General features: G+C 44.3%; 1 protein-coding gene and 1 long non-coding RNA gene across 2 annotated transcripts in view; one reads left to right on the top strand and one right to left on the bottom strand.

Annotated features, from left to right (window-relative positions):
* Nucleotides 1-23852, top strand: part of LOC146802084 (uncharacterized) — a 284070-nt gene that overhangs the window by 39432 nt on the left and 220786 nt on the right. The gene's annotated exons all lie outside the window — the stretch shown is intronic.
* LOC146802085 (lysosomal proton-coupled steroid conjugate and bile acid symporter SLC46A3-like) overlaps nt 1-23852 on the bottom strand; it is a 181739-nt gene that overhangs the window by 69065 nt on the left and 88822 nt on the right. Inside the window, exon 2 of the mRNA XM_085621649.1 lies at nt 14709-14968. Coding sequence (XP_085477775.1) covers nt 14709-14900 — 192 coding nt within the window. The 5' untranslated portion in view covers nt 14901-14968. The remainder of the gene's footprint in view (nt 1-14708; nt 14969-23852) is intronic.

The following is a 23852-nucleotide window of genomic DNA, read 5'->3' as shown; positions in this document are numbered from 1 at the left end:
CACCCACCCTATTGCAACCTGCAAACCCAAAGTAAGATGTTAGCATGCATATATGTGTCACTTCAGGAAACACCTTGCAGGATCCATTACATAAGACAGATAATCTTGGAATGCACTGTGTTGGAGTACTTTGTGAGCTCATCTATGTCACACTCATTGTTTATTTGAAGAACAATCCCTTGTTTCTCTTCGGTCTTGTATCATTAATGTTTGACGGGTGTGTGCTTGTTTGGAGTTTTGTTATCTGTATGAAAGGTTTTCCCTGTCCTGTTTTTCTTGACTTTTTCCTCTCTTTCCGGCCCGATTCTTCCTAGAGACTTTTGATCTTTTGTTTAGAGACCTAACTCACTCAGTTTTACGCTGTTGCTAGCTCTGTGTTCAGAGAAGTAGCAAGGTGAAGGTTGAGCATGGTCATATTTATCATCCTTTAGAACGGCACTCCAAGAATCCAAGTGCTCCTGCTGATGACTTGAACAGACCTGGAGAAACAGCAAAACCTTTGAAACATGCACCGCCTACAGAACAGTCAACACAGCACACCACCAACTCATCAAATCAACAAAGAAGAACTTCCTCCAAGACAGAATCCTCTCCAACGCCCACAACTCCAAGGAACTCTTCTCCATAATAAAGGAATTCGCCAAACCCGGCACCGAAACAGACGTCCCACCCTCCCAACACCTCTGCAACAGAATCAGCTCCTTCTTTCACCTCAAGATCAAGACGATCTACGACAACTTCGACAACCAAGACCTCCGTACAACCTCAACCCCCACCTCTGTCGACGCCACCCATCAGACCATACTCACTTGGACCCCACTCACGACCGAAGGCACCTTAAAGACCAAGAAGAGCATCCACTGCGGATTCCACAGCCATCGCAATCGAGCTACGTCATACAATCAACTGCTCCCTCAGGACTGCCACATTACCCGATGACTGGAAGCCCGCCAAAGTCAACCCTCTCCTGAAGAAACCTTCCGCAGAACCGACTGCCCTCAAGAACTTCAGCCCATCTCTCTGCTTCCATTTGCAGCCAAGGTAATTAAAAATGCCGTAAACACCCAGCTAGCAAACTTCATCGACGCCAACAACATCCTAGCGTCTCCCAATCCGGATTCCACAGCAATCACAGCACCAAGACCACCCTTATCACCACCACTGACAACATCCGTTACTTCCTTGCCCAGGGCCAAACAACCGCCCTCATCCTCCTGGACCTATCAGCAGCCTTCAACACCGTTTCCTACCGCACACTAGCCACAAGGCTCTACAATGCTGGCTTCCGAGGAAAGGCCTAGACCGGGTACGCTCATTCCTCACAGGCAGAAAATAGAGAGTCAGACTACCGCCCTACCTCTCGGAACCGACAGAGACCAGATGCGGAGTACCCCAGGGATACTCAGTCAGCCCCACCCTCTTCAACATCTACATGCTCCCCCCCCTCGCAACCATCATCAGGAACCATAGGTTCAACATCTTCTATGCCGATGACACCCAGCTTATCCTCTCCCTCACCAAGGAACCCAACATCACCAGGCACAACTTCCAAGAAGGGATAAAATCTGTTGCAACATGGATGAAGAACAGCTGCCTGAAACTCAGAGAAAACATAAGTTCTCATCCTCGGCTTCACACACTCAGCTTGGGACAACACCTGGTGGCCCCCCGCCCTCTGAAACCCACCCGCCTCGACGGGACCATGCACGTAACCTCTGCATCATACTGGACTCATCACTCACTATGAACCGCCAGATCAACGCCGTTTCCTCGGTCTGCTTTAACACCCTCCGCATACTCCAAAAAAACATTCAAATTGATCCCCTCCGAATCGCAAAAAACGTCACGCGTGCCCTCATCACCCGCAAACTGGACTACGGCAACGCCCTCTATGCCAGTAAGCAGTAAAAAACTCTTCCACAAGCTCTAGGCCGTCCAGAATGCTGCAGCCAGACTAATCCTCAACATCTCCTGGCACAACCACATCACCCAACACCTCCGCGACCTCCACTGGCTCCCTGTTGAAAAAAGAATAACATTCAAGCTGCTCACACACGCATTAAAGACCCTCCACAACATCGGACCAGATTATCTCAAGAATCATGTCTCCTTCCACGCCCCCAAGAGAAACCTCTGATTAGCCCACCTCTCCCTGGCCACAGTCTCATGACAAGAACTGGAACCACCTCTCCCTCCACCAAAGCCCTACACTGCCACAGTTCAGGAAAGACCTCAAGACTTGGCTCTTCAGATGACCCCAACAGAGCCGCGCCCCCAGTGCCTTGAGACCCCAACGGGTAACATGCTTTACAAATCCATGATTGATTGATTGACAATCAAGACATTTGAAGAAGAGGGTGATGGCAGGCAGCAGAGTTCTTGGGATTTAAAGTAAACAAAACTAATTGAACCAGCTAGGAACTGTTCCTGAAAAACTAGCTTGACCTTGGTTAATGGTGTTGAAGGCCACTGAGAGATCTGAAAGAATCCGTTTCATCATTCAGTCTGCTACGAAAATTTGCCTTCACGTTTTTCTTCTCTTGTAGACGGGCCTCTTATGGAAAATGCTTCTGTCAAGTGACTAATAGCAAAGTTGAACTGTTAAATTGCAATAGGAACCAGCAGGGGCGGTGCGTCCATTGGGGCGTTGGGGCATAGCCCCACTAAGCCACATGGACGCACCGTCACTCAAGCGCAATGTGACCCCCTGCCCGCAATCATTATCTCGCTGAGAATACTATTATAAATATTCGCGTGTCCCGGTACCTAGTAGTCCCGGGACACGCTCACGGCCAGACTGAAACAAGCATTGGCATAGCCAATAGGTCTCGCTTTTGGGACCTTATAAGTATTTAGTTATGCAACTGTTGCATAGTTCAACACTTATAAGGTCCCAAAAGAGAGACCTATTGGCTATGCCAATGCTTGTTTTAATCAGGACCTGTGAGATCGATGTTGAAAAGGGTACTAGATGTTATTATGCTTGCCAACAAGCAGGCGTCGGTTTCTATCTCGCTTCTCGAGTGCCTTAACCATGTGATCTGGCTAGTGATGAAACGAAACTGAAACTTTGATACCCATTCAAATACGGCTGCAGGGGAAGCATTTGTTGGAGATCGGTCTCGAGGCGGATGGCTTGAAGAGGACTGTAAAGTACGTGTTCTTTATATTATATGTGTTTTTTTTTTTTTTACGAAACGCTTCAATACTGCACTTCATGCGCCGACAACCGGGAAACGCCGGTTCACCCACATTCCCATTCTAAGGATGAGGGAAATGCCTCTCATAATGTTTCCCAGCGTCCAACTCACTTTCATTCCAACACGGATGTGGCATAACAGCTTTAGTTGCCGGTTTTGGAGCTGGGGAACCCGGTTCGAATCTCCGTGTCAACTATTTTGTGATTCTGCGTAAATCTCTTAATCTCCCCGTGCCTACAAAAACATGAATCCGTCCTCGTGTAATGTAACTGGTGGTCATGTAAAGCGCTCGAATACCTTCGGGTCGAGTTGGCGCTGTAGAAAACTGAATTGCTGTAATTGCTGGTGAGGAAATAGAAGGTTCTCAAAATGGTTATGCAATTGAGAGGAGCGTGAAAAGGCGACGTTTGATAACATTAGAACGCAATTAAAGAACGGAGTTTGTCATGCAGAGTTGAAAGTACATGTAGGATAGATAAGGCAAGAGTGATAAAAATAGAAACGCCTCACTAAAGTACTCACATTGCTTCCAAAAGTAAAGGAGCGCCGCTTCAAGGTAATAACAAGCATTGGCCGCACGCGCGCCTCGCGCTTTAAGTTTTAAAAAAAAGACAAGCCCGGCGGAGCGTGGCGCGCGCGCGCTTGGGGGCGGGGGAGCGCATTCCAGGAGGGGGAGCGGACCCTTTGAAGTGCTCCTAAAAAGCAGATTGCATGGCGGCACGAAGCGCGTGATTGTGCGCGTGCTAGCCATGCAATACGCTTTTTGGGAGCACTTTCCAGCCTGCTCTCTATAGTCTCGCTTTGCGATCGCTTACGCGATAGCAAGGCGAGACCTAAAAAATGCGCTGCTGAAGCCAGGGGGTGGGGCAGCAGGGGCTGGGCTGCAGCAGCTGAGCCCGAGTGACAGTCCTGACTCAGCTGCCTGCAGCAGTAGAGACAGTGCGCGCATGTGCATTTTTGGGCTAGTACCAGCCCGTACATGCGCGCAACAATCTTTCTTCCATTAAGAGGAGTCAGGGACCCAAGGGGGTGCTGCTTCATACAGCAGCGCCAGGGCCGCAGCCCTCGGGTCTCATTATGGTCGAAGAGTAACTGTGCCCCCTAGCCAATCCTGGCGCTGCATGCAGCGCCAGGATTGGCTGGTCCACCGCGCAGAAATGAGGCGATCCTTTTATTGGGTGCCGCGCCGCGGGGTGGTGGCACTGCCACAGTCGCACTTGTGTATGGCCAATCACTGTGTGACTTCATGTGAAGCCATGCAGTGATTAGCCATTTTCGGGTGGTGACGTCACGTCCATGAACAGACTGAGGCTCGCAGCGCAGCAGCAGGCCGATTCGACGTGGATGACTCCCTCATGTGTTTGCTGCTACTGCCGCCAGACTCACTCCGACGTCTACATGTGAAAAAAGTAAGGATCCGCACTCACAGTGTAAATGCGTGAATGATGATACATAAATGATGTGTTTCTGTTTCAGTGAAGTCACTTAATGGTTAACCTAAACTGGTTTAGGTTAACCGTTACATACATGATGTGTTTCTGTTTCAGTTGTGTATCATTTATCACAGATAGTAAACCCCGTATGTTGATTTTTTCAGCGCTGACAGTGCAGCAGTTTCCCTGGCCCAGAGTAGAGAGAGAGTGGAAGCAGCCCGGGCCGGCCCGGGCCGGCCCGGCGGGCCTTGTGGCACACATTTGTGGGCTCGTGTTAGGTGAGAACTTGATTAAGTGAAGTTCAGAGACGTGTCCATGAAGTTCAGAGACATGTCCGATTGCCAAGTGTGGTTTCTTGGCAGTCCCAATAATTGCGATGGCGAATTCCATGAGCGGAGGGCTAAAAGAGGGCGGCAGCGGAGTAAGGCAGGGAGGCGTAATGCAGGAACTTTGCCCAGCATCCGCCTCACTAGAGCCCTTGCTGCTCGCATGTCCCCAAGCACAGGGTGAGCTTTGGGGGACACAGTTTGCACTTCGCTGTGCAGAAGGAACACGAGTTTGTTCTTCAGTTTCAAAGTCGTTTTCTTTGCCTAGACTGCCAGTCTATAATCCATCACCGCCTATTCTGTCTTTTCACACTTTCTTTCTAGTACCACTACCTCCTTTCTCCTGTCTTTCCTCTTCTCTGTCTCTTCCGGCACTTATGTTAACCAAATTCACCTATGGCCCCCAACGTTCAGAAATCACCTTCCAGCCACAAACACCTTTCACTCTTCGTGACCCCCTCTGGGCTAATAAGTCTCCGGCATCTGAGACTGCCCTAAAAATCAGATATTGAGAAGGAGAGAGATACACATTACTGAAAAGGTGTCCATATTGTATTTAGCAGAGCCAGACAAAAATATGAACTAACAGATTTGTTTACTTTTTAAATTCTATGTTTAGCATGGCAGATGCTGAGCAGGGTTGATTTTTTCTGTCTGATGGGTGGCTGCACCCGTGCAAAAATGATTTTCTACACTTCCATCTACCATTCTATACATCCATCCTTCTCCATCTGACTGATCTTACATCTGGGGCACAGTTCCCTCGATCAACTGCATGTTGGTTGAGGATGGGCTGCGGGTTGGAGTCCACAACCTGCGAGGTGCCTTGAGCGTATGACCTGTATCACTGGCATCTTCCGCTTCTACCTACCCAAAAGTCGAGACCTACATTTTGCAATTGGCCTCATTGGAAACGGCACCGGCCGAAAGCAGATATATTTCACCAGACTTACTCAAAGCTGGCCTCCCTCCTCTCTCAGCATCTAGACCAGAGATTTTCAAACCTTTTTGTGTCTGCCCTACCCAAGTAAAGTGCTTTCAGGCCGCTTCCCCCTTCAAAGCTTATGGTCGGGCAAAGGGTGGGTAGGAGGGTTATTAAATCAGCGGTATTTTTATGTTGAACATGGTAAACGATTATGTAGAGCAGGGAAAGTCAGTATTTTTCTCTTTATAGATATAAACTCAAAACAGGTGAAACAAGACACAATTACTTCAGAAGCATTTTAGAGCTCTCAAATGTTTTCCCAAATAGCTTTAACTAAAAACGTTTTTGTATGGCCCTTCATACCATATCGACCATTTCAAAGCGCAGTAAGCAACAGGTGTTATCACTCTGTAATTTAATGTTCGGGATACATCCTCCTGTGGGTGTTGGAGTAGGGTGGGTGGTAGGTGGAGCTGCAGATGCACTGGTGTTGTTGAGGTGTGCATTGATGGTAGTATTGTGCAAGTAGAAGGTGGGCCTGTTGGAGTCAGCGTACGTGGTATCATAGAGCTGTAAAGAAAAGGGGGTGTGAGGGGCAATATGCAAATGTCTCATTACATTTTTTGTTTGCTTTTACGTGCTGTGCTTTATTTGCAAGTCAAATGTAACAAGGTCTTGCAGGTCAATTCAGGGCATGTCAGCCTTTATCCCATGATTTGGCTTTAGTTCATCTCTAATGGCAGGCAAGGTGTGGTGCATGATATGCATGTCGAGCTCTGACATTTTCAAGGAAATGAGCTTTGTCCTGGGGGGACTGAGGAAATATGAATTTTGTGATCAGTTATGTCCCCTAACGTAGACCCCAACGGCTCCATGTGCATGCTATAAGTACATGTATGTTCCCTCCAGTTCCAGTTTTGAAGACGCAAATACATGTGCGTCCACCGTCAACATGTCCTCTTTCAGATCCGCCATGAATGGGTCAGATATTCCATTCCTAAGTATGAAAGGCCACCGACTTTATGTGGTTCACTTTCCACATTTTACAGATTCAGGCGAGTAGGCCCTGAATTCTGTCATCAAACCTTTCCTGCTTTCTGCCTCTGGAAGCTCCAGCCCGAGCCCGCATCTGTATCCATGAACTTTGTCCTACTCCCTGCGCGGCTAACGGTGCCTGATCCAGCCTGTTGCCTGCCAAAAACTGTATTTCACCTTCAAGATTATCTGCTCCGCTCCTCATCCGATGCATTCCTGTCTAGTAGTTTAGGTAAACATTCCTCCAGCTACCGTGCAAAGGGCCAGGCCTCGCTGTCCTCATGCAAGTAATTCATAGCCCCTGTTACCATGGAAGATTCCTGCCCCCTCGCATCTCATGTAGACACTTAGACGCTTGTACACGCACTAATAGTCAGTATAGAATAGATTCTATCCTAGAGACCTTTCCTTTTGGATAACACAGTTCTTTAAACATAGGATATTAGATATGATTTGGGATTAGGTTGACATGACCCCCTAGACTTCTGTCTCCACATGTAGAGCTAAATGTCAAGTCCCCTTCACCCTCTAGTTGCACGTCAATCACACGTCATGCGGCTGCGCGCGCATCTCTGCCAAATATTTCTGCTGACATTGCAGGATTCTCTTATGGATCCACCCACTTGTGACATCATGTATAATGACGTTTACTAAGTTACGCCTATATGTCCGCCTTTTTAGTTACGTATGCATATTTTATCTGTATTATCAGCTGTTACGCCTCTTGCATCTGTCTTAATGTAATGCTTTCCATATAAATACCATTACCTGTCAATAATGTATTGCCTTCCTTCCTGAACTTTCGTGGTGATGGAATTTGAAGCCTGCAATTCGAATTGTATTTCCTTTGTAAAGGAATAAAGCCTTTTAGAACCTCTAATACCACGGATTCTGCCTCTTATATTTACTGAGTTATTCTTACTAGACTTTACCGCATAAAAAATAGTACCGGTAATGAAATATTTACCACAGGACCCAAGGCCTTCTCCCACATCTCTGGACAGATATTGACTTTTGACACTCTGTGGCCTAATATTCTTCCTCCTACGGTATCAGGATTGGTATCTGCTGAAGTGCAACAACATGGCGGTCTATAGCTTGGTCCCTGTAGGTGTTTGCGAGGGCTGCATTATCGGCCTGTGCAGTACTTTTGTATCACCTGTGTGAAGGTTGTGTTCAGGTTTTCGTCATTGTGATCATCCTGGCATTCCTGTTAATTTTTGGGTTTGCAAAAAAACTCTTTTTGTGGACTAATCACATTAGGAAAATGTATTTGGCTATTTCTTTCATGAATGCAAAACATTTACCACCTGCTGTTAAGAGGAGGGATTGCTCTGGGAACATTCTGCGGATTCAGCAGTAGACCATACTACTTGTGATGGCTGTTACTGCGTGGGATGCTGGGGGATGCAGATTTACAGTATGGTTTTAAGACATGCTTAAATTGCTTTTAAAATTACTGCTAATCGGGTCCGGGGATTTCACGGATGATTTACAGCTGGGAAACCAGTGTGAAAGCATGAGGGAGGGAGGTAAAAGAGGAGCCAGGCTGGAGAACTCCCTGTTCTTTTGCTGGGTGCTGCAAATGCTGTTCCTCGTGCCTGCAGGAGCGCCTGCCTGGCTTATTTTGTGGGAATCTGCCGCCTGCTGTTCTTTGGAGAGTGAAGCTCACTGTCTGGCCTGACGTTTCCTGGTTTTTATCTTATTTGTTATTCTGTTTTGTAATTTTTTTCTGCCCGCTATGTTTTCTCTGCTGCTGCAATGTTCCGTCTTAGGACAGCTTGAGTTGATGGTGGTTTTTTCGTGGTTGTTTGTGGATGAAGTCATGAATACCTTTGGTACCTCCTCATTCATGTAAGGACTGTGACAAGAATGTAATCCACGGACTACTTGCTAATAAGCTTCATTACTCTGATTACCTTTCCTAGTCTATAGTACTTACAACAACCTCCTTCCCTGCTTATTGTCATGACCTTGATCCCAGAACTTAACGGTGATACAAAGTTCTCTGAATTTGCTCTTTATTTATGGCCCATTCGGAAGGTGGTGCCTGAGGACGAATAAGAATGAATAAGCAGCTACCTATGTTATATGACATCTTATTCTTAATGTAATAACTGCACTTTCACAATTGCTTTATTAACCTTCCTGCTTTCTCAAATTTGCTTGAAAATGCACCATTTTTCCACTCTTTTTTCAAAATGTGCTCGGGGGAAGAACCCCCCCGTACCCCCCTTAGGTTGTTTGGGCTCGCTCACTACGGGGCAGTATGACAATCGTTTTACGCCCTCCACTTTGAAATGTCACCAGCCGCCACTGGGACCCAGTCAAAGTTTCAGTGCTTCATTAGGTAAAACACTGCAGTAGTGTTGTCCACTGAGATTTGAGCAACATGCCCCCCAGAGAAAAGTATGACAGGACCTTAGGCCTAGAAAAAGGTCAGTGGGTCTTGTGACTTTCATAATGAGCAACTCGCCATATTGGGATTAGTGTAGAATTTATAAGACATGAAAACAGACCCATTTCAACAGTGATGACAATAGAGACTACAAGAACGAGGCTCCAACACCTGGCTGGGAATGAGGCTCTAGAGATAGAATCTATTTCTGACCCAGATAGTACTACAAAGTCTCATCTGTAGCCTACCCAAGGGTATGCCAAGGATGCAAAAAAGCCATCAGACCTCAGAGTCTCTAAAACTACCACACTGAAGAAGCACGATGAATGGAAAAATATACCATGGTCCAGTTCACAAATAAAATCCTTCCTGGAGATGGAAATGCAAAAATCAGTGAAATCGGTCACTGTTCATATAAACTGAAGCATACGGAAAGAACCAAAATAAGAATTTGTCAGGCTGACTGAAAATCCAAGATTCAAAAAGATATTGCAAACAATAACAAGAGCTTGAAAACTGTTCTCCAGTTAGCTAGACATCTAGGTTGGGAGAAGATTGTATCACATGTAGGAAAAGATGGGCCACAGTTCCAAAGAGGGTATTCATGAACGCATCTTCAGTGCCCTATCTGCATGACCCTCCAACATTTGAGAGTGTGAATATATGGAGAGACCCGACAATAAATTTAAAGGACACTAAAGTATATATTTGTAACTAGCTTAATTGCTCATAAAACAAGAGAGTTTTTAATGTATTACTCATGAGCTAAAGGACATGAAGTGGGAACTGAAAGATAGTTTATCGCATTTCACTGCCCTATGGTACATACTATCTCATCAACTAGATCTCATCATTTTATACCACATCTCTCTGATGGAATAGAAGATGTAAAAACACAGCAGGCAGATATCAAATATCTCAATCTGAAGAGGGCCTCATTGAACCACATCTTAGCTGAAACATTGTTGACCATTTTTGAATGTAAGAATATAAGCACAGAACATCTGCTGCTCTCCAAGTAAGACACATCAACATACGTAAATGCGTTTATCTCAAAGCCGCAGTTACAATGCAAACACTAACCACAGAATAACTCACAATGCTGGATTTTCAGCCCACGCTTGTAACAAACTTTTGCCTATAACTTTATTGTTTATAAATATCTATTTAATAATTTCCTTGTATCTTTGCATGTGAACAATTGGCAGATTAATGTCCTGTCCATTTTCTCATAGACAAAGCCTACATCTGGAACAAGCTGCCAGTTTATCTAAGAGTAAGCAAATAAATTGTAATTCAGGGCCTGACTGAGAAGCGAAACCAGCCCTGGTAAACTGCTTGGCCCGCCCCCGGGGAGAGGGAAGGGAGTATGCAGCAGAGCTGTATGCAAGGGCTGGTTTCTGCCGATTTTGTTACAGGGAGCAGATATTGCAAGTCCCCGGTAAAAAAACTGCCCCCAGGGGCCCAAACTTGCCCCCACCCTGGTGGCCCACCAGGGAAACACCCGGTGCCCACTACGGCCAGTCCGGCCCTGATGTAATTTGGCTCTATTCTCCCTGCCTAATTTAGCAATTTGAGGACCCATACTTAAAAATTTGGTGTTGATGAAGAGGTCGCCCTTCTCGATCCCTGTACCTACAACTAAAAACGATACACCTAATACTGTAGACCAATTCTGTGGCTGCATGTGCATAACGGACATAAAGAACCCGGATTTCCTGAGCTTAAAGTATTGTTCTTTGTACTGAGGCATATATGTAGTGTGGTGTTATTTCACATAACAGATACTTGAAGATGGTTAAAAACAGACAAATAATAAGTATTTCTTTATTTTTAGCTATACTGTATGACTTGGCAGATTAAGACTTGATTGATCATGATACAAAGGGAAACAGAACACTAATTAAAAATTACAGTTGGCTGGTAAAGGATTGTCCTCTATTTTTTTTAAGTTCAAATCTGCATGAGAAGTCACACATGGATTTCCTGTGCTACAGAGAGAGTATGTTCCACCACTGGCTTCGCCTCAGGATTTAGCAGTTCCTCCAGAACATTTCATCATCACCTAACTTTAACTCAGGTTTTTCTGTCCTTTATGTACAAGAAAAATAAGCAGATGTAACTCAATGCATTGTGAAAGCAATGCTGCCACCACCTCTTCATGCAAACATAAAGGATTAGCTGCTTTGAAGTTGTATTGTAAACTCACCCCACTCACTTTTGTCAAACCTGGACTCCATTTTAGATTCCAAGTGCAAGCATCTAGGGTGGCCTTCTCTTGTTTACGCAGGATCCTTCTATTATCCCTCCCCACTTGCATGTGACCGTTGTGAACGCGGTTATACAATCTTGGCTTGACTGTGGAAACAGCTTTCCAGAGTGTAGCATAGGCTATTTTAAACCAATGAAAGTGGTTTTAAACACAGCAGCATGTTGTTGCCTGGCCTCAGTAAATGGGACCATGTTGAAAATTTGCCCTTTCTGCAGGGTCACCACATTCTTTTTTGCCTTTTTGCTAAACCCTATTTTTGCAGGCTATAGAATTCTGTGCTCTTTACCTCTGCTAACCAGACATAGTTTGTGCTCCTCTCTTCAACATGGTAAAGGTGGTATACTCCTGACTAGCATATTTAACTTACCTATATATCCCTATTATATCATACCAATATGTGCCCAGGTTCTGCAAGCTAAGAGTCACAAGTAGACTGCAGCACCCACTGTGCCATCCTCAACAGTGGTAATGCAAACTGGACTGTGGCCTGCCACCAGTAGCCTGGCTATGCGGGCTTTAACTGCAAATTCGACCTGCCAAAATAACCCTTTTAAACAAGCTTAAACCTCCCTTTTAAATATTCATCAATAAGTAGTCTTTATTACTAATAAAGGCAGGGTGTGTAGTATTTAACAGTAGGACACGTAAAGGTTTAATGTCAAATATTTCCTTACTGGACAACCACCTCAAAGCTATTTTCACTGTTTCAAGGCTGGCTGTTCCACTGAACTGGTAAGCAATATTAAATACTAATACTGTATCTCTGGAATGGAACTAGCTAGAATAATAATTAAACAATTATTTTTTAATTGTTGTTAAAAATCCAATTTAGTGGCGAAGTTGGATTTGTTCTAATTACTGAAAAGTAACTTCTTGAAAGTTACCTTGCCTCAATTACCTGGTAGCAATAACTGCATTTTGCTCTCCCACTTGGGCCAGTATACACATATATATGGTTCTGTCAGATGTACTATTTATAGCAACTATACCCTTCAAGAGGGGTTACTCAGAAATCCTCTAGTTGTATTGAGCAAATTTACCAAATTCAACAATCAAGTCATTGTTCAATTTCACGGTGTATATGTGGTTTACAATAGAATAACATTGTTTATGCCAACTCACAGTGTGCTCCATGTGCTTAGACCAGCCAGCAATTAGCATTTAATTAGGTGTGAATGAGATGTGCTCCCAGGAACAAACAATAGGCTGACCTAAATTGGCAGAGAGGATCCATATGAATCTGAAACTGCGTGCAGGGGAGGTTAGCAGGGCCCTTTCACATTAAAGTGCCAATAATTCCAGCTTGAATGTCAAATCCTGCTTGAGAGGTCTGCTGGGGCTTTTCATAAGACACTTGGAGCGCACTTCAAAGAGGCCTCCCCTGTCACAGACAAATGTTAGCTGACACCTGGGCAGCGGTCTTCTGTTGTGTCCTGAGCTAGTCAGGTGCCAATCACAGTGGACCTCATTTGATAGTACAGTGTCAAAGTCTGTTTTAAGGGTCTGCTGTGTTTACATATTAAATTTGGAGTAAACTTAAAAAAAGGAAAACAGTATGTCAAAATAATGTGTGTGTATCCACCGTCTGAGTGCTAAAAGCTCAGCTCAACTTTGTTATACCAGACTTCTGTCTCTGGGTTTGTTGGGGGTAAAGGGACTGCCTGAAACTGATTTTAGTGTTAGATGTGGGTTTACACTAGGATTACCATAGTACACTCCCCATACACACACCCCCAGTGCTCAGAGCCAAAGTTGAGTGTGGCTGAAGCTTTTGGTCATCTTGAAAATGCCTAAAGTGGGTCGGATTAGCCCCGGGAACCTTTACCTCACGGGTTAGGGTTCATTCGTGTGCACCTGCTTGTGCCAGGCATGAATGTGGCATCTCCAGGCAACCACTTCAGAAACCTCCTGGACCTGAGAAGATCAGAAGAGGACTGGACTGAATCTGCATTATTCAAGTGTCCTTGAGGACTGGTCCTGCTCTGTCTTGTACACAGGAAAAAGAAGTGGACTGCAAGCGTCAAAAGGCTGACCACCTATTTAAGCTTTAAGGAAACCACTAGCTCCTTTTTTGTAACTGCCTAGCTGATCAGTGGCAACTGGACCTGGACTGCACTCTGCCTGCCACCCTGTGATTCTCTACGTGCCTCCCCTAAGGTCCTGGGGGTTATAAATGTGTACTCATGTGGTGGATTGGGACTTAAAAGACTAAAGTCAGGGGATAGAATGTTTGACCAGGATGAACCAGACTAGTGTATCCTACCCATGTTCCACCATGGTCAGCATCAAATCCCAGGTTACTGTGACCATTCTCTACGATAGGCACTTTGTGCTTCTTGGCACTAGTTCTACTTAAAACTTAAAAAATCTATATCTTCAAGATCCCTTATTGGATTTTTGTCCTTTTGTTTAATAAGTTCTACTCTATTTTTCGGATTCGTTTTGCATTTGGACTTTATACTGTGTTAGTACTTACTTTACACATTGCCTCTAAATTAAGCCTGTCTGCTCTGTGCCATTGCTACTGGAGGTGTTGAGCTCAGATTTATTTAGTGACTTTAGTGGTTCATCCAGACAACTACTGCGATTATTCCTTGAGGTGGGTACTTATCCCCCTCAACTAGTAACCCAATTTCTTACTGACTACATCTTAAAAACTCAGATCTCTGCAATGGCTGCCAATGTATCAACAAATAAAGCTCCGACTAGTGTGTACAAAGTTGCCCCACATAAAATCAGATTATTGGGCATCCAAATTTCACTGACACTTCTAAAAGAGCACTGATATCCGTCATATGGCTGTACTACAGGTCCTGGCAAGCAACTGGGTTCGAACCATCATCAACCAGGTGTGTTAGAAATGGGGCCCAAATTTTCTCCATCACCGCCACTACGCCCTGGAACACATTTGCCCTCACTATGTGGAAGGAATCAATTTTACTAAAAGTTACAGTTCTTTAAACGTAAGATTTATTTGTCTGTTAATCTTCATCTATAGCATCAAGGTACTTTGATGATAAAAACGGATGCAGTTAACCTACTAAAGCAAGTGCCTACACATCCTTCAATGGCATCCAGTGGAGCCGACACATACATATATTCATCTATATACGTCTTACCTTTTGATCTATATAGAAAGGGCTGGATTTGTTGGTCTCACATTCATTAGCAGTCTGGTTTTCTCCAAAACTGGAGTTGGCGGTTTCTTGCCATACCCGCCGATAGACATACTGCTGCAACAGTGGGAAGGTTAGGTACGAAGCGAAGCAGTAGAGCACCACCACGGGTTCTACGAGGAAAAACTTCTTCATTTCTGCACTTCATTCACCATCAGCTTTGACAATGGAATTCACACAGCACTCATTTTATGGAAATCCATCTGCAAACAAACAAAGATGTAGATGTACTGAGAAGGTATGTAAGAAAAACAGTGCAATGTCAAGTTTATGGGCAGGGCCAGCCTTTGCCATGGGGTGCTGGGCTAACACCCAGAGCTTCAACCTACAGAGGGGGCCACAGAGCGGTCTGTATTAGAGTCATACATGCAGCAGTGGCTTCAGTGATTAATTTTAAACTGCTTTTATTCACTTTGCTACACGTCAAGGTGGTGTTAATAACACACTGTCAGCCCACTTCCTTCCCCATCCTATTGACCTCCTACCCCATGCCTGCATGTATTAACAAAGTCCCACCTGCTCCAACAAAAAGGCAATAGGATTATGGAGATGAGCTGTGGCTGATTCACTTGAGTTTAGGGAAGAACTGAAATGTTTGTGTTAAGGGGCCAATCACTGCTCTGATAGAATCGACAAGGTACGTTCCTGTGAACACAAAAGAGAACCCCTTTCTGTCTCACTTTATTCACCAGCAGGAGGGAGAGCGACACATTTCTTTCCAACCAGGGTGCTATCCAAACAAAAACCAGCCATGTTAGTGGGCCAAATTCCAGCTTTTGCACATTGAGAATGACCCTTAAATGCAAAGAGATGTCCCAAAGTGAACATGAAATTCACTCCAGACCTCCTAATTCTTGAAAGTGAGTGATGTATATTCAAATGTTACTGCATCAAGTCGCTTTACCAATCATACCTGGACGTTACCAAGCAAAAGAGAGATTGCAATCAAGCAACATCATTCTTGCCCCACACCACAGGTGTTTTATGATTAAGACTGACCTTAAAAAATCTTCAGCATATTTTGTTGTACCTGGCTTCCCCGGCGCGCTCGGTCCGTCGGGTACGCCATATTTTTCATATATTTGGGGCCCACTCGGGATACCAGATCAACTGGTCCAAATCCCAGATGTACCCCCTCTGGGGCAACCCGCCGCATAGCCCTAGGGGTATACCATTCCGGTGGCATTACAGGGCTTTCAATACCTCGGCATCTTCATAACATCGGACCCATCCCTATTTCATGAGCGAAACCTAGTGGGCCCATTGCAGCGGTTCAGGACAGATGTGGGCCACTGGAAGATGCTGCTCCTCACACTCTTGGGCCGGGCAGCCCTTTTTAAGATGCTAGCCCTCCCCCGTTTTCTCTATGCCCTACAAAACACGCCCATCCCGATTCCAGAATCCTATTTTTTTAAGGTTGATGCAGCGCTGCGCGGTTTGTTGTGGGATACAGGCCCGCCGCGTATCGCAATGCAAAAACTGACAATGGGCTGGTACGACGGTGGGATCGGACTGCCGGACTTACGCCTTTACTACCAGGCAACACAGTTGATCGCAGTCAACCAGTGGGTGTTCGGGTCGCATGATGATCCTAGCTTCCGTACTGACCGCTGGCTTTTGGGGAAGGGAGGTTATAATAGGGCATTGTACTCAAGCCCCAAAAATGTGGGCCTGACTGGCCCCACGGCCCGGACGGTGGAAATATGGCACATGCTTCAGAGGCGCATGGGTTGGTATGGGCGGCTGACAAAGGCCACCCCACTCTTGGAGCCGGATTGTCTGGGGAGACTGAGCACCTGCGCTGGTTTCGATAAATGGGACCTTATAGGTATCTCTACGGTGGGGGATGTATGGATTAAAGGCAAGAAGGCGTCCTTCGCGGAGCTTCAGCTTAAATACCAGCTCGCACCCTCAGAGTATTATCGATATCTTCAGATTAGCCATGCTATCGACGGCGCCCTCCCCGGTGGTGCACCCCTTCCAGACTCCTCTCCTTTGGAGGACAGACTGTTGCTGGACCCAATGGACCGCAGGGCTATCTCCTTGACGTATAAAAAGTTGGTTAATAATCGTACTGATCCAAGGCGGAAATTACGAGCCAGGTGGGAGACGGATTTGGGAGACATGGCTGACTAGGAGTGGGTTGAAGCGCTAGCTTCCCCTCGGGAGGTGGCAATACCGATGCGACTCCGCCTGGTTCAGCTCAAAGTGCTGCACCGTGTGTATTTTGATGCCGCACTGTTGTGTAAATTGGGAAGACGACCTGACGCGCTCTGCCTACGACAATGTCACCAGACTGGTACATTTCTACATATTCTATGGGCTTGCCCACTAATTCAGCAGTACTGGATAGAAGTCACCCGACAGATGGAGGACCGTAGGTAAGCCCATCGCCCCCTCTCCTCAGCTCTGCCTCCTTAATGTGTGGGACGACTCGGACCTTACCCAGGCGGAGCAGGAGTGGTCGGCGGTGGGATGGGCCATTGCTAAAAGGAATATTGCCCAGAAGTGGGGGGTAGCCACCATGCCGCTGCTGCGCGGGTGGGCCAATGATATGGATCTAGCTATGGTGGCGGAGAAAACGGTCTACAAGAGTCGAGGCTGCCCTGGGAAGTGGGACCACAAGTGGGGCCGGTGGAATAAGTATCGAGGGGACATCTGTATTTCTCCAACGGTGGAACTCAGAAGGGCGAGACTGGCTATCCTGGATAAAATGGGGACAAGTGCGGTGACCTGAACTCTTAAGGCCATCACTCGTATACTGAGTGCGGGGGGCCCGGCGGGGGGCCCCCTGATCCTAGCATGTATATGTAACCACCTTTGTAATATGTTACTGACTGGCTTGTTTCAATGCTTACTGCCCTGGGGCTATCGCTTGTCGTCTCCAATGCCCGAATGTATACTTTGCCTGTGTAGGTGCAGATTAAGTGTCATTGGTGCTGCTATGTTGTGGATTTTGTTCTAATACAAATGTTATTTTAAAAAAAAAAAAAAACCTTCAGCATCCCTAGACTATACTCCACCATGAGAAAAGTTATGGAGGTGCTCACAAAACATCTGAAAAAGGAGCTGGATGTCAATCAAATTGCCACAAAAAGGAAACTAGATACAGTGTAAAATTCTTTAGAACTTGGAGATATTGCTTGTTGTTCTGAAACTAGAGAAGCAATCAAAGCAGAGGTGAAGTTGAGTAACAAGGCCTGAGTGACATGCACCATTCAAGCGAGAGAAGTGCTCTACACCCAGAGGAGCGAGTAGAGAATGGAGAATAAGCAGTCATTTTCTTTTTTCTTCTACGCTACGTCCCACCATTTTTCAGGGAAGCAGTGAACACTTTAAAGTGAAGGCTCTGCTTATTCATTAGTGGTCTCAAGTAACAAAAAAGCAATGTGCAGCATTTTACAAAATCCCTCTAGATAAATAAATGGTCAAACACTTCTAGACATAGGTGAGCAAGACTTGAAACCAGATGCTTTACAGAACTGAGATGGGCATCACATTGGTTAGTCAAACGCTGCACTTTTACATGTGTGACATAATCAAGTGGGTAGTTAACAAACTAAACCTCCATATTCATAGACTATATGCTGAGATTCACTTCAGCCCTGGGGGACACATTCAGTTTTCTGAGCTCGTTAGAGGGCAGCCATAATTATGAAAGGGTTTGTGCAGCCGATGAGGATCAGAATCGATTCTTTACTGTCTATACATTTTTTGAACTACTCGTCATAATCGAACGATTGCTCCGGCTTACTTTACCTGCTCACTGACAAACCTGCATACAGAAAATCTGGATTTGCCTTCCAGGGTAAGAATAAATTTACATAACCTTGTGCTTGCAATCCTTCCTCTGGCAAAGAACAGTTCAATATCAATATGGTGGAACCTATCTCGAGGAGAACGGAGTTGACCCTCACTGCCCCATGACATAGATATAATTCATGAAGTACATGCAAATCAACTGACATCCAGGTGATGACAACTATAAGGGCAATGTACATGTCGCGTGTGTGCTGTACATTCGAAGAAGCATAAATTGGTAAGAAAAAGACACCGAATAACTAGTGTGGTGTCTTCTAGATGGTCCCTCTAATTATAGAATAATTATAGAATGCTGCAACAGAATGTTGGGCTGCATTCCAGGTCCATTCAGCTGATCTGAGTAAAGTTCCAGGTCTGGCAGTTGAGCTAAGATCCTGTAGCTGGTGGATGTGAGGTGCTCCGAATATAGAGCCTGCATACCTAAACCTGGATGGCGTGATCTTTACAATGGAGATGGCTGGGTAGGAGCACCTCGGAAAGCAATCTACACCTCCCCGATACTGGTAGGAGTGATGTTCTCTCAAGCCTCAGAAGCTTATCTCATGCCCGGCCTATAGACAAAGAAGTCTGTAATATTACATGCTGTTTACGGCACGGAAGTAAAAGCATAATAGTACCGTGTGTTGGAGGGCCGTTAACCTTCAGTAACTGTCAGTTGGGAGTGGAGATCAGCTCTAGTTTACGTACGCATGTTCAAAGACTCACAGAAACTACACCCGAAAGCACTGAACGCGTGTTCTGAGAAGCAGTGCTTCACTAGTCATTTAGACTTACTTTGAAGGTGGCCTGCAGGTGTTTAATCAGCGGCATAAAAATAACAAGCATTTGCAATGCAATAGGTCTCGCATTTCTGAGATTTTAAGCTATTAGCATTGTAAATGACAATGCCTTTTATTTAGGTTTGAAAAACCAAACCATAAATAAAAGACATTGTCATTTACAATGCCAAAAGCTCAAACGCACGTAAATGCGAGACCTATTGCATTACAAATGCTTGTTCATCTGTGCCAGAGGTGTAATATTTTATACAATTGGAAGGTGCTACTTTGCTTCGAACGTTTAACATTTAATAATAAATATCAAAGAATCCCTTTGCGCAGCGCTAATAATGCTTCCTAATTAAAACTAAAGAGACAAAAAGTATAAAGGACGCACAATAGCCAACAAAGAAACAAAAACACGGCGGTTCAAGAGTTGCACACAAAAGGCATGTGATAAAACACAGTATCTCTGAAAGTACACCTGAAGCAAAAGTTTAAACGAATGTGGGGTATTGCAAAATGTAGGCTCAGAAATAGAAGTGAGGTCTGTCAACAGGGAAGACTACATGGGAAAAGAGAAAGTGTGGGCTAATTTCCTCTGAACCTAAAGAAGTCCTAGATGAGATTATTTCGCCAATGTCTACTGGAGCTGAGAAAAAGAAACACCCTAAATATTTTACTGCAATCAATAATTTGTCTGTAAAAGCCCTGGCATACTCAGGGACTTGCTCACGCATGTCAAATGAAGCGTTTGAAAAAGAGTTGAGTGGTGTGGTATCATACCTGGTGGTTACGGTGGACAAATCTTAGAATTAAGGGTTTTTTTTTAGGCAAAAATAAATATTTCTGAGTAGTAAGATTAAGGGAAAAGTGTATGTTCCTGTTAAAGGAGACAGTGTACTCAGTTGGCTTCATCAGAAAGAGCTAGGAATTTTGTTAGATTCCAATGCCTCCCCCCAGTTAGACTCAGGAAAGATTACATAAATGAAGTACAGGGTAAGGATGTACAAAGGATTCTTCAAATGGGAACTCACCTGGATTTGTTGAGGAGTTCCCAGAAGTGTTTTGTGGGGAAGAAGTTGCTTGAAAGGTTATGTGCATCAAATAAGGCTCAAAAAGGGATCTTTGCCTGTTGTGCACAAAGTGAGATTGATACTTAGATCTATGAGAAATGCAGTTGAATCTGAACTGAAGAGACTATGTACTTAAGTAATAATTGAACCTGTTGAGATTTTAGAGTGGGTTGCTCCAATTTTGGTGGCTTGGAAACAGTCTGGCGAGAACAGATTGTGAATGGACTTAAGAGCTCAGAACAATTCTGTGGTAATTAATCATTTTCCTTTCTCCAATATCACTGAATTGTTTTTTTTATTGCATGGTACCACATTCTTCACAACTCTGGATGTCTCTGCTGCGTATCACCAGATTAGATTGCACAAGGAATCTAAAGAACCTACTACTTTAATCACCCTTTTTGGAACGTTCTGCTTTGTGAGGATGCCGCTGGGTCTGCTGTCTGCAGCAGTAGTTTTCCAGACGATGATGTATAAATTGTTTGGTTACATTGAAGGCATAACGTTTTTCCAGGACTACATTCTAATTTATGAAGAGTCGCAAGAAGTGCATCATGGCAGGGTAAAACAGGTGCCGGAAACACTCAGTAAGAATGGGCTAATGCTTAAGATGAGCAAATGCAAGTTTAGCACAAAGGAAATTAAATATTTGGGACTCTGTACCAATCATGAAGGCATGTCTTCCAAGGAAGATCTGGATTCCAATATCCAGACTCTTTGCAGTCCAAGTAGAAAGAACAAACTTGTGTCCTTTTTATGCATGCTTGAGTTTCATGCCACATTTATACAGAATTTGTCTAAAAACATACAAAATGAGACAGTTACTTAAAAAAGAAAAGGAGTTCAAGTGGAAGGAAGAATGTGAAAGAGAATTTGTGAATGTCAAGGAGTCTGGTGGGTACTAGGAATTTACATTTTTTTAGATGGATTGAAACATTGTATTGTATTGACAGATGCCAGCACTTTAGGTTTATATTAATGCAGAGCGAGAAAGATGGGATTTAAGACAATAGATCATATCTCTAGATCATTGCAGGGAGCGGAAGCAAATTCCTCCTCAACTGAAAAGAAAGAATTGTGTCTTCTGGACCGTCAAAACATTTAAGAATTTCTTGTGGGTAAAGTATTTTAATGATAATGACAGACCATAAGCCATCAGTGGAAGTATTGTGCAAGAAAGGACTTGAAGCCATTTCCATGTGAATACGCCGATGGGTTGTGGGGTTGCAAGATTATGCATTTGATATTCAGTATGCTCCAGGAGTTCAAAATAGTGTACCAGACAGTTTGTCTAGGCTTACCTTGCTGGTTGAGGAGAGTGATGATGACTATGAAGAACATATGAAAGTGGGTGTGGTCTCTGAAGGAGCCATTTTGCAGAAAGATTGTGAAGAATGATCCTGTGTTGCAAAAGTTGAACAGAGCCATACATAAGGGGTGGTGATTAGACTTATGCTAGGATAAGGGTGCTGGAAAGTGAAAAATAAATTGTCATATGAGGATGGAATTGTGTTGGGAGGAAAGAGATTAGTGGTTCTAGAGATACTTCGAGAGAAAGTCATGGTGCTAGGATATGAGGGACACCAAGGTATGATTAACACAAAGGCGAGGGTGAGATTGAACAATTGGTGGGCCGGCATGGGTCTACAAATTTAGAGGTTAGTATGGGAATGTCTGGACTGTGTGAGAAGGAAAAGCTTCCCACGAAACTATGGGAAACATTGCGGTGGACATTGTGGGTCCTCTGCATGACCAGGGAACTGATTGTTATTTGCTTGTTCTAATGATTCAGTTTTCTTGATGAGCTGAGACTGGAGTTGTGTGCAGTACGGAGACAAAAAGTTAGTTTCTAAACTAAATTCAGAAGAGAAGGTTTGCCAGACACCATGCTTACAGACAATGGGCTGCAGTTTGTTTTTAGAGAAATTGAAACATTTCCCAAAAACAAGGGAATCAAACACACACAATGTCCATAGTATCATCCCAAAGGAAATGGAATGGTAGAGAGGTTTAATAGAACACTCAAAGAGCATGTGCAGTTGGAGATGAGTGCTGGTAGGAACTGGAAAATGGTGTCAAGAGATTTTGTGTGGCTATAGGTTTACTCCACATTCTACAACAGGTAAAATTCCTCTTGAAATGTTTAGAGGAAATAAAAGTCAACACAGAAATGTGTCCAGGGTGAAAGACCTGAGGTAAAGGAAATTGTGTCCAGTGGGATGTGGATAATGGTTTCAGGAGAGAAATGAAGTCAGTTGTGGATCTCAAGTCCAACTATGATCTGCGTAAGACTGTTACACAGCGCAACTTTAATGTTGGTGACCAAGTATTGGTAAAGAATTCAGTGAAAACTAACTGTGTCAAAATTATTGGGTCTCTTCAAAATGGCGAAAAGATATCACAATGCTGTGAAGGTAGAAGATAGTAGGTTCTGGAACCTGAACTAGGTGGTGGCATTCAAAAGGGTCATCATCTTTCAGTAAGTGACCTTGTTTTCATTTCTGTGCCATGATGCATTTTGTCATTGCATTTCCTTTACTTTGTGGTTTTATTTCTCCTCTTACAAAATGTCTAGTTTGTACTTTTGGAATTAAATGTTATTGGTTTTTTATTGCCCTCTTCCTTTTTTTGAAACAGTACAATGTATTTTACGTTTTTGGAAGTTTGCATGTTTAGAATTTGTCGTTTAGCTAGGTTTTTTATTGGTTGGCGGAAGAAGGTGTGTGGTATCTTCTAGACAGTTCCTCTTATAGAATGCGGTCACAAAATGTTGGGCTGCATTCCATGTCCATTGAGGTGATGTGAGTAAAGTTCCAGATCTGACAGTTGAGCTAAGATCCTATAGCTGGTGGATGTAAGGTGGTCCTAATACAGAAACTACATACCTAAACCTAGATGGCGTCATCTTTATATAATGTTAGTGGATATTCAGTGAAGCAACACGGGCAACTTTTTTCATTTCCGAAGCAAAGTCAGTTAAAAAGCTGGAATGAGTGGGTGGTGGTGAGGAAGGACCAAAAAGGATTGTCACCCTACGACAAGTAAAAGGTGCCAGGAACCATGGGAACAAAAGTGAAAGTGTGACAAGGGAGACCCGGAAGTGGATCTTACCCAATTCAAAACTCTTAAAGCAGCGGTGTCTCTGCTTCTCCAGTTTCCTGACAGCAGAATAAGCCAATTGAGTGCTGTAGAAAACAGACTATGTACTAAAATGAAGTACACTATGTATTCAGTGCGGAAAATCCCCAAAAGGCAGGTAGAGGTGAAAGTACATAATACCAACTCTCTTCTTTGTGGTAGGGTGGGCGAGCAGTTAGGTTTATCAGAGGGTAGTGTTAAGCATTTGTTGTACTCAGAGAGGAAATAAATAAGACACACACACACTCAAGAATACATCCAAGACAAATTTGTAAAAATAATATTGATATTTA

This window comes from Triturus cristatus, chromosome 8, assembly GCF_964204655.1.
Source record: "Triturus cristatus chromosome 8, aTriCri1.1, whole genome shotgun sequence".
Lineage (NCBI taxonomy): Eukaryota > Metazoa > Chordata > Amphibia > Caudata > Salamandridae > Triturus > Triturus cristatus.
This window is presented reverse-complemented; position numbering and strand designations above follow the sequence as displayed.